Source organism: Sus scrofa, chromosome 6, assembly GCF_054392235.1.
Source record: "Sus scrofa isolate SSC_HxYL_T2T_F1_AM1 chromosome 6, Sscrofa_HxYL_maternal_Yorkshire_Landrace_v2.0, whole genome shotgun sequence".
Classification (NCBI taxonomy): Eukaryota; Metazoa; Chordata; class Mammalia; order Artiodactyla; family Suidae; genus Sus; species Sus scrofa.
In genome coordinates, this window is record NC_139388.1 from 82,085,040 (window position 1) to 82,097,588 (window position 12,549).

The following is a 12,549-nucleotide window of genomic DNA, read 5'->3' on the forward strand; positions in this document are numbered from 1 at the left end:
CCTTTAATATTAAGCAGTTAAAAAACAAAACCCATCTGGAAGCTCCCCTGTGGTGTAGCAGGCTAAGGATCTGGCATTGCCCCAACTGTAGCTCAGGTTGCAACTGCGGCTTGGGTTGAATCCTCGGCCAGGAACTTCCACAGACCAAAAAAAAAAACCAAAAAAACAAAACCCCCATCAAAATATCATCAGTTAACGGACCCCAGAGGTCATCTTCACCAAAGAGTTGTTTCAAGAGTTAAGGGGGATGTACAGATTCTTTTTTCTCACATTATCATGCTCCATCATAAGTGACTAGATACAGTTCCCCAGCTATAATGAAAAAAAAAATTGTATTAAAAAAAAAAAAAAGAGTTAAGGGGGAGCGATAGGTTACAGCAAACACTACAAACAGTGTGATGCCCTCTCAAAATGTTTAATGCCTCACTGCTTCCGTGACTTCTTTTTCGGATGGACATCATTCAGTTCAAAATTCTGATTTCTGTACTAATGTGATTAACTATGGGCCTCAACAAACAAATATTATATCACAAGCAGATTCTTAATTTTTTTTCTTCCTCTTCTGTCTAGTCACCTCGTGGTTAAGAATATATTCACTCCACCAGACAGTTACCAAATACCACCAGAATTTTTTTTCGGCCATGCCCAGAGCGTAGAGAAATTCCCAGCCACAGCAGCACCACCACCAAATTCTGAACTGCTAGGCCACCAGGAAACTCCCACCAGAATTTCTTAAGGGGGCTAGATTAGGATCTTACGGATTATTTTCAATTTGCCAAATGCCCCACCGCTGGTACTTCTAGACATAAACATGTATTTTTCTACTACCTAAAAACACACTGAAGAAGAAGCTATTTCTAATATTTACTTAATAACTGCCACTATTGATCCTAGGACAATGCCATTTATAAAGAGAACACTACAAATGAGTTTGTGGGTATGAGTAATGATGAAGCAAGACAAGATTTGAATAAGGAAAAAACAGTCACTTTAGTTACTAGTGGATAGAGGGAGAACTTAAGAGAAAAACCGCTTTCTATTCTTTCTGCAACTGATTTGATGACATTCTCATCAGGACCAGGAAGATAAACCTAGAACAGTCCCTAGGACTTTTAAACTGTTTCATGAGTTTATTACCTTTGCATTTCTAAAGAAATTATCTATTATCTCCACCCCACCTCCTGCAACTGATCCACCATGCTATTCCTGACCCACCTCCCATAGGAAAGCCTCTTGACTGCAAGTGGTCAGCCCTGACCTGTTGCTAGCGTGGACATCTCCTTCCCCTTCCCCTTCTCCTTCTCCCTCGGAGCCATCTCCTTCCTGATGTCCCGTGGTGGTGCTGATGGCGCCAGTGCTTGAACTGACACTTCCTGGGCCAGCCGGATGCCCTTCAGCTGTAGCATCACCATAAGCACTGCTCCGGCCAGATACTAGAGGGAAAAGGTTTAAAAAGTGCAAATTATTGTAAACCAACTATGACAGAAAAAGTAAAAATCTTTAAAAAAAATGCAAATCCACTCCCAAAGCAGAGTGGAATCCATTGCATTCTGAAATCAGCAACAGTCACGTGATGACTGGTGGCAGCTTCAGAAAACTCCTTCTCCTGTGTGAAGCTCGAGAAGGACGGAATTCATGATCTTGGCCCCAGAGCACGAAATGACTAAATGACTCCCTGGACACCCACGGAACAGAAGATCTACCCTCAAGAATACAGCTTAATCTCAGCTGCTGGTAAATTTCCATCTTGTATTCCAGAGCAAACATACACTCATTTGGGAATCCAGAAATTATCAGCTACTTTTATCTTTTCCATAAAAAATTTTCATACCTAATTCTTTAAGCAGAGACTGACTTATAAGATCAAGTGAAAACGGCTCTGTCACGCTTCCTGATTTCAGAGCCCCGTCCCCACCAGCTAGTATAGCTGGCCTGCTATATCAATACACCAGATCATTAACAACAGGCTTGCCCCGATTCTCTTCCCCTAATAAAAGGAGCAAAACCCACAGAATGACTGATTTCAAAGTCACATCATAACTGTTTTAGATTAATCATGATTTAGGATGATATAGGCCATTTCTTCCACTGACAGATAATTAAATTTCCCTTTCCTGCACCCAACCCCAGGACCCAGGGCAGGCACTTCTACTTTGTCCCCACCTCTGCCCAGGCAGACCAAGACCCCCAGCCACATTACCACTGTGCTCGCCAGCCACTGAGTCCACTGCACTGCCCCCGCTCTCCGAGCCCACACTCCCACCATGGTCGGCAGGAGAGGTCCGAAGGGTGGAACCATCGGTTGCTGCTGTGCTGCCCTCGTCGTCCGAGGCTGGAGCTGAGAGAGTAACGAGAGCTGTTACAGGTAAAAAACCCCTCCTTGGGGCGAAAGCATCAAACCACATATGTGCAGAGGACACAATGCAGTTTATACAACCTGTCATCAAAGGAAAAAGGGAAAGATCTGCTTTGCTGGTTAATCACTAACAGGAACAAACACTATACACGGTGCATTGCAAACAGTACTTAGACAGAAGTGAAAACCCAGTTCACTGGGCATTTCCTTCGCTGTTACATTACAGTGCAAGGAAAAGAGTGCAGAGATTCTAGAAGAATCTGTGACATGGACACTCAGTTTTCTAGCTAAAACACCAAAGTCTAGGTGTTACTGACACCTGCTGAAGTCGGAAACTAGCCATCACCATTCAAAAGCATAGACTCTGAATTTCAATGAGAGTTGTTTTGCAATCAATTTATACTTATGCTAAGAAATCACTTATCATGAGCTCCTGAATCAACCCTATTTGTTTTTTTTTCAAACAAGTGGTCCAGAGGGGAGCTCAGTGGGAAATTCCACATTTCCTAATCATCCTCATCAAATGCTAATAATAAAGCAAGGAAATTCCCCAGAGACAGCCACAGCATCCGGAATCAGGGCTGAGCTGAGACAGGAGGATAATGCTGGATGAGATACATGGAGGAGGAAAGCCAAGACAGCCACAGAGCACATGAGGAACACAACCAGCACAGCGCAACTCCAAGCCGGAAATGACGGCAACTAAAGAGGCCTAAGAAAAGCAACAAGCCATGGCAGCAGGTGAGAGGGGACAGCCAATTTCTCCCTTTCTTATCTAGGACAAAACGCCCAAAACACAAAAGAAGGAAAAAAGAAACAAATACAGGAAAGCGTCAGCCTGAAAACTCTAAATTAACCCTTAAATTACTCAGCAGCTGATTTCCTGGTAAACCGTTGGATGTTCCAGTCTCTTCTACGTGGTCCAACTCCCCACCCAGGACATTTCTTTTTTTTCTATCAGATTAGGAAAGAGATTGGGAGTGAAGGCAAAACGAGGGCTGAAGACTTCCTATGCATTTGAACTGTCCACAAAAGCCCTCCCTCCCAAGCTCGGATCCTGACAACCACGCTGACCCGAAGGAGAACTCTGCTCCTGGCAGCTTCACTTTTATTTACAAATGAAGAGAAAAAAGTTAAAAGCTATGAGCTCTCTGTCTCCCTTTTGATACTGTCTAAAACTTTAGAACTCTGGTGAAGAACCCGGAAAGCTGAGACTTAAGCCCTAAAGCTGATCAACCCGCAAGCCGCTCCCTTGGCCTTTCCGTGGGGACTTTTAGCTGAAGCCAGGCAGCATGCACGGTGTAGGGAAGCGGAGCCAAGAGCGCCTTCGCCAAGCTGCATCACTATGCCTTCCACACCCGCATTTCTAAAGCAAAGGCAGAAGCAGGAAGTCCAGAATGGCCTGTCAAAGCAGCTGCCCATTACACTCTCACAGCATCGGAAACATGGCCTGAGGGTCCTGGGGCCCTGAGCCGTGCTCCTCGCTGTGGACAGTTACCTGATGCTGTGGTGTCAGAGAGGGTTCCTGCGTCCAGAGAGGAAGAGCTGGGTGCCTGGCCGGACAGCCCCAGGCTCTGCAGGCCCAGGGCACTGCTGCTGCTGCCTGGGAAACAAGTGGAGAGTGAGCACAACATCCCCTCCAGACCCCATCCACAACACTGCTCTGGCCACCTGCCGCCCTCAGGAGTCTAAACTCACCAGCATGTGACCTCCTCTGGCCTAGAGGAAGTTACTCAACAGCCACTGCTATCCACCCCCCAAATTCCATTACAGAGGTGGTGGAAGGCTTCCTTTAGCTCAGGCAGGACACAAGCTGGAGGAATCTAACAGATCTGGGAGGAGATAATCCAAAACACCAAACTAACAGAAACTGGGAGATTGGCTCCCAGACTAAACTCCAGCACCGTCCCTCTCACTCTCCACCTGTATCTCTGAGCAGCTCTCACCCAGATCGACCTCTCCCCCAATCTGGGGACAAGCTACGTCAGCTGGATATCAGTAACTGCCAAACCCTCTTTCCTGCGCAAGGCCAACGGGCCGCTGTGTGCTGGCGTGGCCTTCTACCTTGTTGGTCCTGCTGCAGGCTCAGGGCAATGGCTAGTTCCACCATGGTCTCGTCATCTGCATCAGGCGGGATGTCCAGCATGGGGGGGAAGCCCTCTGCGCCTGCCAGCAGGGCCTCCAGGGGGGAGGGGTTGCCATTGTTGACATTCTCAGCTGTCTCCAGGACCATCGACTCAGACTGCAGAGAGAAAGCTCCGTCAGCGCCCCAGGGTAAACAGCAGCTCTGCAGAGGCCCACAGAGTAAGAGCTGGAGGGGAGTTCCGAGGCTCCTCCCCTCTCCTGCAGCGGGAGACTCACCACCATCTCAAAATCTCCGTGGTCCACCTCACTCTGTTCCTGGCTTTCCTGACGGATGTGACCACCATTCGGGATCCCTGATGACTGCATTTTCTCATCTGCGTCATCATCGTCATCATCATCCTTGTCTCCTGAGTCAAAGAAACCCCAGTCACCTGAAGGCGCTTGCTTGCCCTCCCCGGCATGTGGTAAGATAAACTATACAGCAAAGAAAAACCAAGACAAGCTTCCAGCTCGCTCCCTGTGCTGGAGAGGGTCAGTGCTCAGGGGTCATGCCTGGCCTTGCTCTCTTGTTTTCTGGGCCTAGCAAGATCTGGGAAGGTGCGGTTGGCAGTGACAGCTTGCCCCACTTAGGAAAAGATTTTTCCAGATGATGAAGGAAAACAAAACCAAAAAACCCTCGGATTCCATAAAGCAGAGAAACCTCTAAGACCAGCAGGCCCCATGAGCCCCCACCAACCCTCAGGAGACCTTGGGCAAGACAGGGAAAATAATACAATCGAGATGTTTAACTGCCATCTGTCCTGGCAGCCTGGAGCATGATTTTACTATTTTTTTCCCCAAAACAACTGGGTTGGTGAGATTTTCAGATTACAGAATCATTATGAGAAGAACCAGAAGTGAAATGGGAAGCCATCAAATGGAAACCGAGGACAGCACTGCGGTCCTGCCCAGACTAGCTTCTGTGTGATGGGGAGAGGCCTTCTAAGAAGGGAGAAGCCCAGGTTAGACTCCTAATTGTCCCAACAGGATGGAGACCTCGCCTTGCACTCAACGGGCTGAAAAAGCATGTGGATCTGGCCTTACTCAGAAACATAAAACTACCTGGACTCCAGCTTCTCCCCAGACAGAAGATGCACAATCTGTTGCCTGACTCATCAAAAGCACAATGAAGATGAGTCAAAGTCAAAGACTGTCTGAAGGTCACGAAGCTGCACACCCCCTCCAGACCTGCACTGTATCCCATCGCGGCCACAGCCACTAGTTACAACGCGGCTGGTCCAAACGGAAAGGTGACATTAGTGTACAGGACACACTAGACTTTCAAGACAGTATCAAGAAATATTTTTCAGACTGGGAAATATTTTACTAACAATTTTCTTTTATACATTTTACCAAAATGTGAAATGTTAGGTCTTTGCCTTGTGTTCAAGTGTATCAAGAAGGAAATTTCCTGTCAATCTTACTGGAGATAAGTCCACCAAGGATGCTGCCCCTTAGGTAACAAGATGGACCCTTAATCTAAGAGCGCTCATGCCAGGAAATTTTTCATTTCCTGAAAATTGGTGGTTTTTTCTTTAGTTACTATGATTTTTGAACTGTTATTTTACTGTCTTTTTTTTGGTTGGTTTCTTTTTCTTTTTTTTAGGGCCGCGCCCGTGGCATACGGAGGTTCCCAGGGTCTAATCGGAGCTGAAGCTGCCGGGCTACACCACAGCTAAAGCAGCGCTGGATCTGAGCTGTATATGCAACCTTCACCAAAGCTCGCTGCAACTTGGGATCCTTAACCCACTGAGTGAGGCCAGGGATCGAACCCACATCCTCATAGATGCTGGTTGGGTTTGTTAACTGCTGAGCCACGACGGGAACTCAGAACTGTTCTCATTTTATTTTTGCCATGGCTCTTAAGAAGCTTTCAGCCAAATATAAGATTTTCACCTAACAATCATGCAGGATTTTGCGATGTAGATTTTTCGTATCCTTGACTTGATTTTATTCTTGTACCTTTATTTTCTCCGGCTTTGATTTTCCTTATTTTTACTGTTTTCTATATGCATTTTTATATACCACCTTAAATTCTTTTTGGAATGAGGTAGAGTAAAACCACGGCTCCAGAAATGGAAGTCTCCAGGGCCTTGGTCAACATGAGCAGCACACCCTGGCGCATACTGCCCTGGTCCCTCAGCCCAGCACACCTGCACGAGCCGAAACCCAGACCTCACATTACCCATTGGAGTGTTGCTTCGAGGGGAGGAGGGCAATGTCACATGTCTCCGCTTGTTCCTCGGCCTTAGGACTCGGATTAGAGCTTGTTTACAGGAGAAGCTCACAGCAGGATCCTGAGGTTGAAAGGGAAACCATCATCCTTAGGCTTGATATCACTCCTGTAACTGTCTACAAAACACCTTCCCGTCTTGGACAATCACTTACGGACAATCACTTACCCACTCTCGCCTGCAAGCCTGCTGACTAAGGTCAGAAGTTAAGCCCATTTCCTGACCCAGCATCTGTGAGACCAACTTCCTACTCTCTTGTATCTCAGTTCCTGGCAAGAGACTGGCAGCCCGTTTGGCCCTGAAGTCACTTTGGCTCTCTACAAACAGTTCTGGCTTTTCATCAGATGATCGGGCTCACCTCAGCTCTGTGCTAAAATCAGCACTTCTAACACTGGCTTCCGTGCCAGGGTCACTGGAAACAGACCTCGACGGTGTTCATTCACGTACCCGTCGAATGCACGCTCACTCAGAACCGTGACGCAACCACAGCATATTCTCTGGACAATACAAACCAAGTCCATACCCTTTTCAAACTTTTCTCTTCTGTGGAATGACTAGGATGTTAAGGCTTTCATTGACACTCAAAATTCTTACGTCCGTCCCATTATCTCCCTTAAGTCTGTTTTATTTCAATAGTTAGCAATCTTATAAAAAAAAAAATTGTTTCCAGACATTCCCAGGCTGGTCAGGATTATCTGGGCTTACAATGATACGTACAGGACACAAGAGCATCTGCATGTAGATCTTGGACGCTGTATTAATACAGTCCAGCTCACAGGTACAGTAGCCGTGGATAATATCTACCAGAGCATTGACGGTAGCTTCAATATGAGTTAGGCCTGCAGAAGAGAAAAATATGGTGGAAAAACTTCTAACTACTTGAGAGTCTGAGACAAAAGAATGAATTCTCATGCCCACATAAAAATCAAGCTAACAAGAAAATGACAAACAGAAAAGTGAACAAACAAAAACACGGTACATGTGTAATGTAGGCTGTCAGCATTATTCATGATTGGTTTTATTAACAGTCTCCTAAATCTCCCCAACTGTCCTCAAAAGCCTTTCAGATATCCTGCATCACAGAAATAAATGTGAAGAGGTAGGCAGAGTCTAAACGTCCGCCACTCTCCCCAGACCTTAGGTGATAAAGACGACCTCAGCAATCCTCTTGGATTTACTGCCCAAGCAACCTCCAAACACACATGAGCACCAGGGGTCCTTCTATTTTTTTAGATCACTGTTCAGACACTGACTCTCTCACCTGAGTTGTGGACAGTGTGAGAAGTTTTAGATACAAAGGTAATAGCAGCCTAGAAATAATTCTCTAGGATGACTCTGAACTTCTACCTTTGTAACTGGCTTTGAATTAAACTTTCAAAGATTCTTTCAAACAATTATAAAAACCTTAAAGGGCACACACATGCATGCATGCACACGTCTTTATGTGAAATATTCAACCCAACATGCAGAGATAGAAGAAGCCCCCACTTCTCTGCTACACTGCTAAATTCCTCTACCAGGAGCAAGGCACTGATCTCACAGACTTCCGTTTCCTAGCTATTCATTCTGTAAGGGATGGACGATGACGGCTAAAGGTGAGGAATTCAATCTGTTCAAAGACAGAACTTACATGAGACTTCACTAGCTATCAAGTATCCCGTTTAACATGATACCTGGCAGGCAGGCAGGCGCCAAGAAGGCATTCTTGGGTTTGGATGCATGCAGTTTCCAGAAGTGGTTCACCAGCTGAGTGATGAAACTACAGCAATCTCCCTCCAACTGCTTTTGAGGTTCTCTCCCCTCATCCGCTCCTTCTAAGCAGGAGAAAAGAATTATTAATGACGGTAAATCTAAGATGGAATTTAATTTGTTTTAAGGTTAACTCAGGTCAAGGACGCTTGCCTGGGGAGGGAGTTTCAAGTGGGGCCCCAATCAATATGCCAACTATCCCTAGACTCCAGCAGGCACATCTAGGAAAAAAACAGTCTGGGAAAGGAATATCACAGAAAACATTGTATGTTAGAATTAAATAGAAGGGGGAGCATTCAGGATTGTATAGCAGATGCAGACATCTCAGGCCCAACTGTTCAACTTCACAAAGCTAGGGGAACATCTGAAATTTTCTAGAATGATTCCTAGATTATAGCATTAGAGGACTAACAGGATGAGGACAGCATATGGGAGCATGTAAATAACAGAACTGTGAAGGCATCAATAAGCTCTATTTAATGAAGGCAAAACAGGTTTCGTAACCAGCCAGCATGATGAGGAAGGAGGAAACAGAATCAAGCACTGAGAACTCAAGGCCAATACACACATTAACAAAATACTGACGGAAAGAACAGCACAAAAGCAAAAGATATGATCCCATTACTTTAAAGCAACCAGGGCACAAGCATCACTTTACCCTGAAGATCTTAAAGAGGTAATAACTACAGAGAAAGATAATATCTGATATCCTGAGCACTAACTAAACTCCAGGACAGTCCAAGGGGTAAGCACTGGAAAGAGTATTTACTTAAGAATGGCACAATTCTAATGTCAAAAGCCCTACAAGATATAAAAACAAGAGAGCACGGCTCAGAGCATGAAGTCAGTCAGAGGTCAGTGAGAACAGGAAGATGAGAGAGTAAAGAAAATGGGTCAAGCAGATTTCACGACCACGGCCACACAGGCCAAGTTCACCTGTTTCCATCTGGGGCAGCTTTGACTCCGTAAAGTGGACAAGATTGTTGGGGCGCATGATGGCAATGGAGCGAGCTGTGATCACCAGCCTCTGGAAGACCTCGGGGTCCAAATCCTTGCCTTCTTTGCTGGATGTGTTGAGACACTGCACAGCTTTGCTCAGCAAGGCCTGATCCTACAACAAAAGAATCACAGAGGATGAGCCAACGGCAAGGCAGGGCTGGTACTAAAGCAACAGGGAGACAGGAACTGGCAGATCATCAGGAGGGCTGCCTCCTCTCAAGGGAACAGGTTAATGACCACTGACTCCTGCACGGATCATCAAAGCTGCCCAACATGGGTAAACTTCAAGGGCTATGAAATCAGTATCGAAGTATGATAGGAAAACTAGAAACCACTCAATTCTCCAGAACTTAATCTCTTTGCTACGGAAGGCATTTCTTTGCAGGTTCACACCAAAGATATGTTTCCCAAACTGCCTTTCCTTGAGAGGTTCAGCAGGTTGGCCAAGGCATCTGGGCAGGTGGCCCCTTCCTGTGGATCTGAATGAGTCTTCTTTTCCATTTACAGAAACTGGCCTTACTCCTTCAGTTGCCACTTACTTCCATAGCTGAGACCCTCTCTCCCCAGATTTCCCCTTCAGTCTCTCCAAAAACCACTCAAATTCCTTACAAGCAAGCACCCCTCCCTTAGCGCTGTGCCACAGCTGCAGGAGCAAGAACACCTGTGCTCCTCATGTCCTGAGTGACCGCCCTCCCCTCTCTCTTCCAGTCAGAGGCCACCCACGCTCAAACGTCCCTCTTCTCTTCCTTAAATCTTGCTGATCCTATTAGAGTAACAGGAAAAATGAATGCAAACCAGCAATCCGTTACTGGTTTGTCCTCACTTTGAGTGAGAGCCACTAATTTCTCAGGAGAAACTTCAGACTGTGTCGGTCTAACCTCAGCACCGTCCTCTCCCCACCTCGCTTTGTTCTACCCTTGCTTGACATCCAAAAAGCCAACTTACTTGCACCTTGTCAGTACCCTAACTTCCAGCTGCACAGAAGGCACCCCGATTACCTTGTGGCTATGATAGGCTGATCGGCTAGTGTGCAGGCTTGCCAGAAGGCTCTTGGACTGCTGCTGGACACTGGCAGGTGCTGGCAGGGATAGCAGCAAAGTGGCGAGCTCCTGAGCTGCGTTCTTATTTCTCTCCTGGTGCAGAAGACAAGGGAGTTGTCACTAACGCCACCAAATCCATGCAGAGTGAACTGTCCACACTCTGCCTTCCCCCTCTCCTCCCTTCTCGGCCACCAGGAGTAAATTATGCTCCATGGACTTCAAGGAGCAAAGCAAAGAATTTCGGAAACTACAATCCTCCCACGATATAGGTGCAGAAATTGAGTCCGAGGTCATGACTTCCAGAACAGTGTTCTTTAATCAGCACTCATCCTGTTCGATAAAACACTCTTACTATGGGTCCCCAGAAAACAGAACAGACGACCTTAAGCTGAAGACTCCTCTGGATCATCTTTGCAAATCAAGACTATGCTATGAATGCTCTTTAGCAGCAAGGCTTTGGGGCCTCTGCTAACTCTGCTGACTTCCTGCTTCTTCAGAAAGCTCCCATGTGCTTTAAAAAAAGTGTAACTTGCCTTCTCGATGATTGGGCCAACAGCAAAGCAGCTTTCCAGGGCTTCTAAAGAACTCACAACCAGCCTAGGGAGACAGAAAAGCTGGCTTGAGTACAACAACCACCCTTCTCTCTGCCTGGTGCTTTAGCCTGGGCACACCATAGTCGTGAGGACCCGGGGGACAGCTAATGAATGCCAAATACAAAATCAAAGCACAATAAGACCTGCCACAGGCACCATGCATATCGTTTCCCTGTGTTCCAGGCCAGAAGAAACCTGGCTCCTGCTTGGAGATCAACCTGAGGCCATGTTCATAATCCGTAACTCAAAGACAGCGCTTTTCTTCCTCAAAGAGGATAAGTATGCTTCCTTCTGCTGCCTGTGGCAGGGATCACTGAGACAGGCTTAACAGTCTCGATGCAATGGGACCCAAAGCTCAGGTGCCCATAGATCAGGAGGCAAAAGGGGCTATGCAGAGGGGAAGGGTAAAGCCATCTTCTGACCCTGGGAAAACTAAGGTTGTATCTTAGTTATACCTCCAAGAAAATGCACAAAGGCACTTCCCGTGAGTTCCTAAGTATGGGGAAGAGACCAAACCATATTTTCAGGTGCATGCCGACTGCCTACATTCAAAGGGTACTGAAAAGCACCTTGAGAAACCCAGGCAATTTTCTCTAAGGGGAAGGGTAGACCCCCAAGCATTGAAGGGTACCGAGTAGCCTGCTCCCCAGGGCTCACTCCTGTCGGTTTAATGCAGCACAGTTAAAAAGACCAACACCCTGGGGACAGAAGCTCTGGACAGAGGGAAAGGTGTGGAGAAGGTAGCTGGAGAGAAAAGGTCAAGGGCCAGAGGAAGACAGTCAAGAGTCAGGGAAGAGGGACCTGAGGCATAAAACCAAGTGGAGGGAACAAGCTCTCTGACGGCTTTTCAGACGGTAGAACTTTTCTATTGACCCAGCGCCCCCACCCCATTTCTCACCCGCTGTGGAGAAGGAACAGAGAGGGATGGGGGAGGGAAAGGAGGCCAAGAGTCTGCAGCGGCCCACACCAAGCGCGCACGCACAACCCTCCGCATTCTCCACTCTGACGCGGGACAGCTCTGCAGCCATGCAATCACCAGAACAGAAAGAAGCGAGAGGACTTTTCCACGGAAGCGGAATTAACGCAAAGCCACGCCATCGGTTACACCGCTCTCTGACACACACTCGCTCGTGCAGAGAAAAGAAAGAGGGCATACTAACCGGTCCAGCTTGGTTAGGGACTCAGTTTCAGAACTTGGGGGAGAAGCAAAAGGAAAAAAAAAAAAAGGAAAAAAATGTGAAGCTCAGAGAAACCTGGAAACACATCCTAAGCAAACAATATAAGAATAGGGTGGGGGAAAAAAAAGAAGGAGAGAGAGAAAACGGAGGGTGGGGGAGGCTGCCGGTGGGAGGCAGTGATTCCAAGCCAGGCTATTCTTAGGACTTACAATGTAAGAACTGAATATCTTACATCCCGAGTTACTGCGCCTACCAGGGCAAACCAGCAGCTCCTGA

At 46.8% G+C, this 12,549-nt stretch overlaps 1 protein-coding gene across 35 annotated transcripts in view; it reads right to left on the minus strand.

The window, feature by feature from the left end:
- Positions 1-12,549, minus strand: part of UBR4 (ubiquitin protein ligase E3 component n-recognin 4) — a 139,715-nt gene that overhangs the window by 66,010 nt on the left and 61,156 nt on the right. For 2 of the 35 annotated variants that reach the window (XM_084963069.1, XM_084963066.1), the window contains exons 50-62: positions 12,256-12,288; positions 11,036-11,099; positions 10,461-10,595; positions 9,400-9,574; positions 8,617-8,700; positions 8,388-8,528; positions 7,432-7,553; positions 6,666-6,777; positions 4,718-4,848; positions 4,421-4,598; positions 3,855-3,959; positions 2,201-2,332; positions 1,259-1,433 (exon numbers count right to left, since the gene is read on the minus strand). In XM_084963069.1, the coding sequence (XP_084819195.1) occupies positions 1,259-1,433; positions 2,201-2,332; positions 3,855-3,959; positions 4,421-4,598; positions 4,718-4,848; positions 6,666-6,777; positions 7,432-7,553; positions 8,388-8,528; positions 8,617-8,700; positions 9,400-9,574; positions 10,461-10,595; positions 11,036-11,099; positions 12,256-12,288 (1,587 nt within the window). Of the gene's footprint in view, positions 1-1,258; positions 1,434-2,200; positions 2,339-3,854; positions 3,960-4,420; positions 4,599-4,717; positions 4,849-6,665; positions 6,778-7,431; positions 7,554-8,387; positions 8,529-8,616; positions 8,701-9,399; positions 9,575-10,460; positions 10,596-11,035; positions 11,100-12,255; positions 12,289-12,549 lie in introns of all 35 variants that reach the window. The other 33 variants (XM_084963068.1, XM_084963064.1, XM_084963077.1 and 30 more) reach the window with 24 other exon arrangements.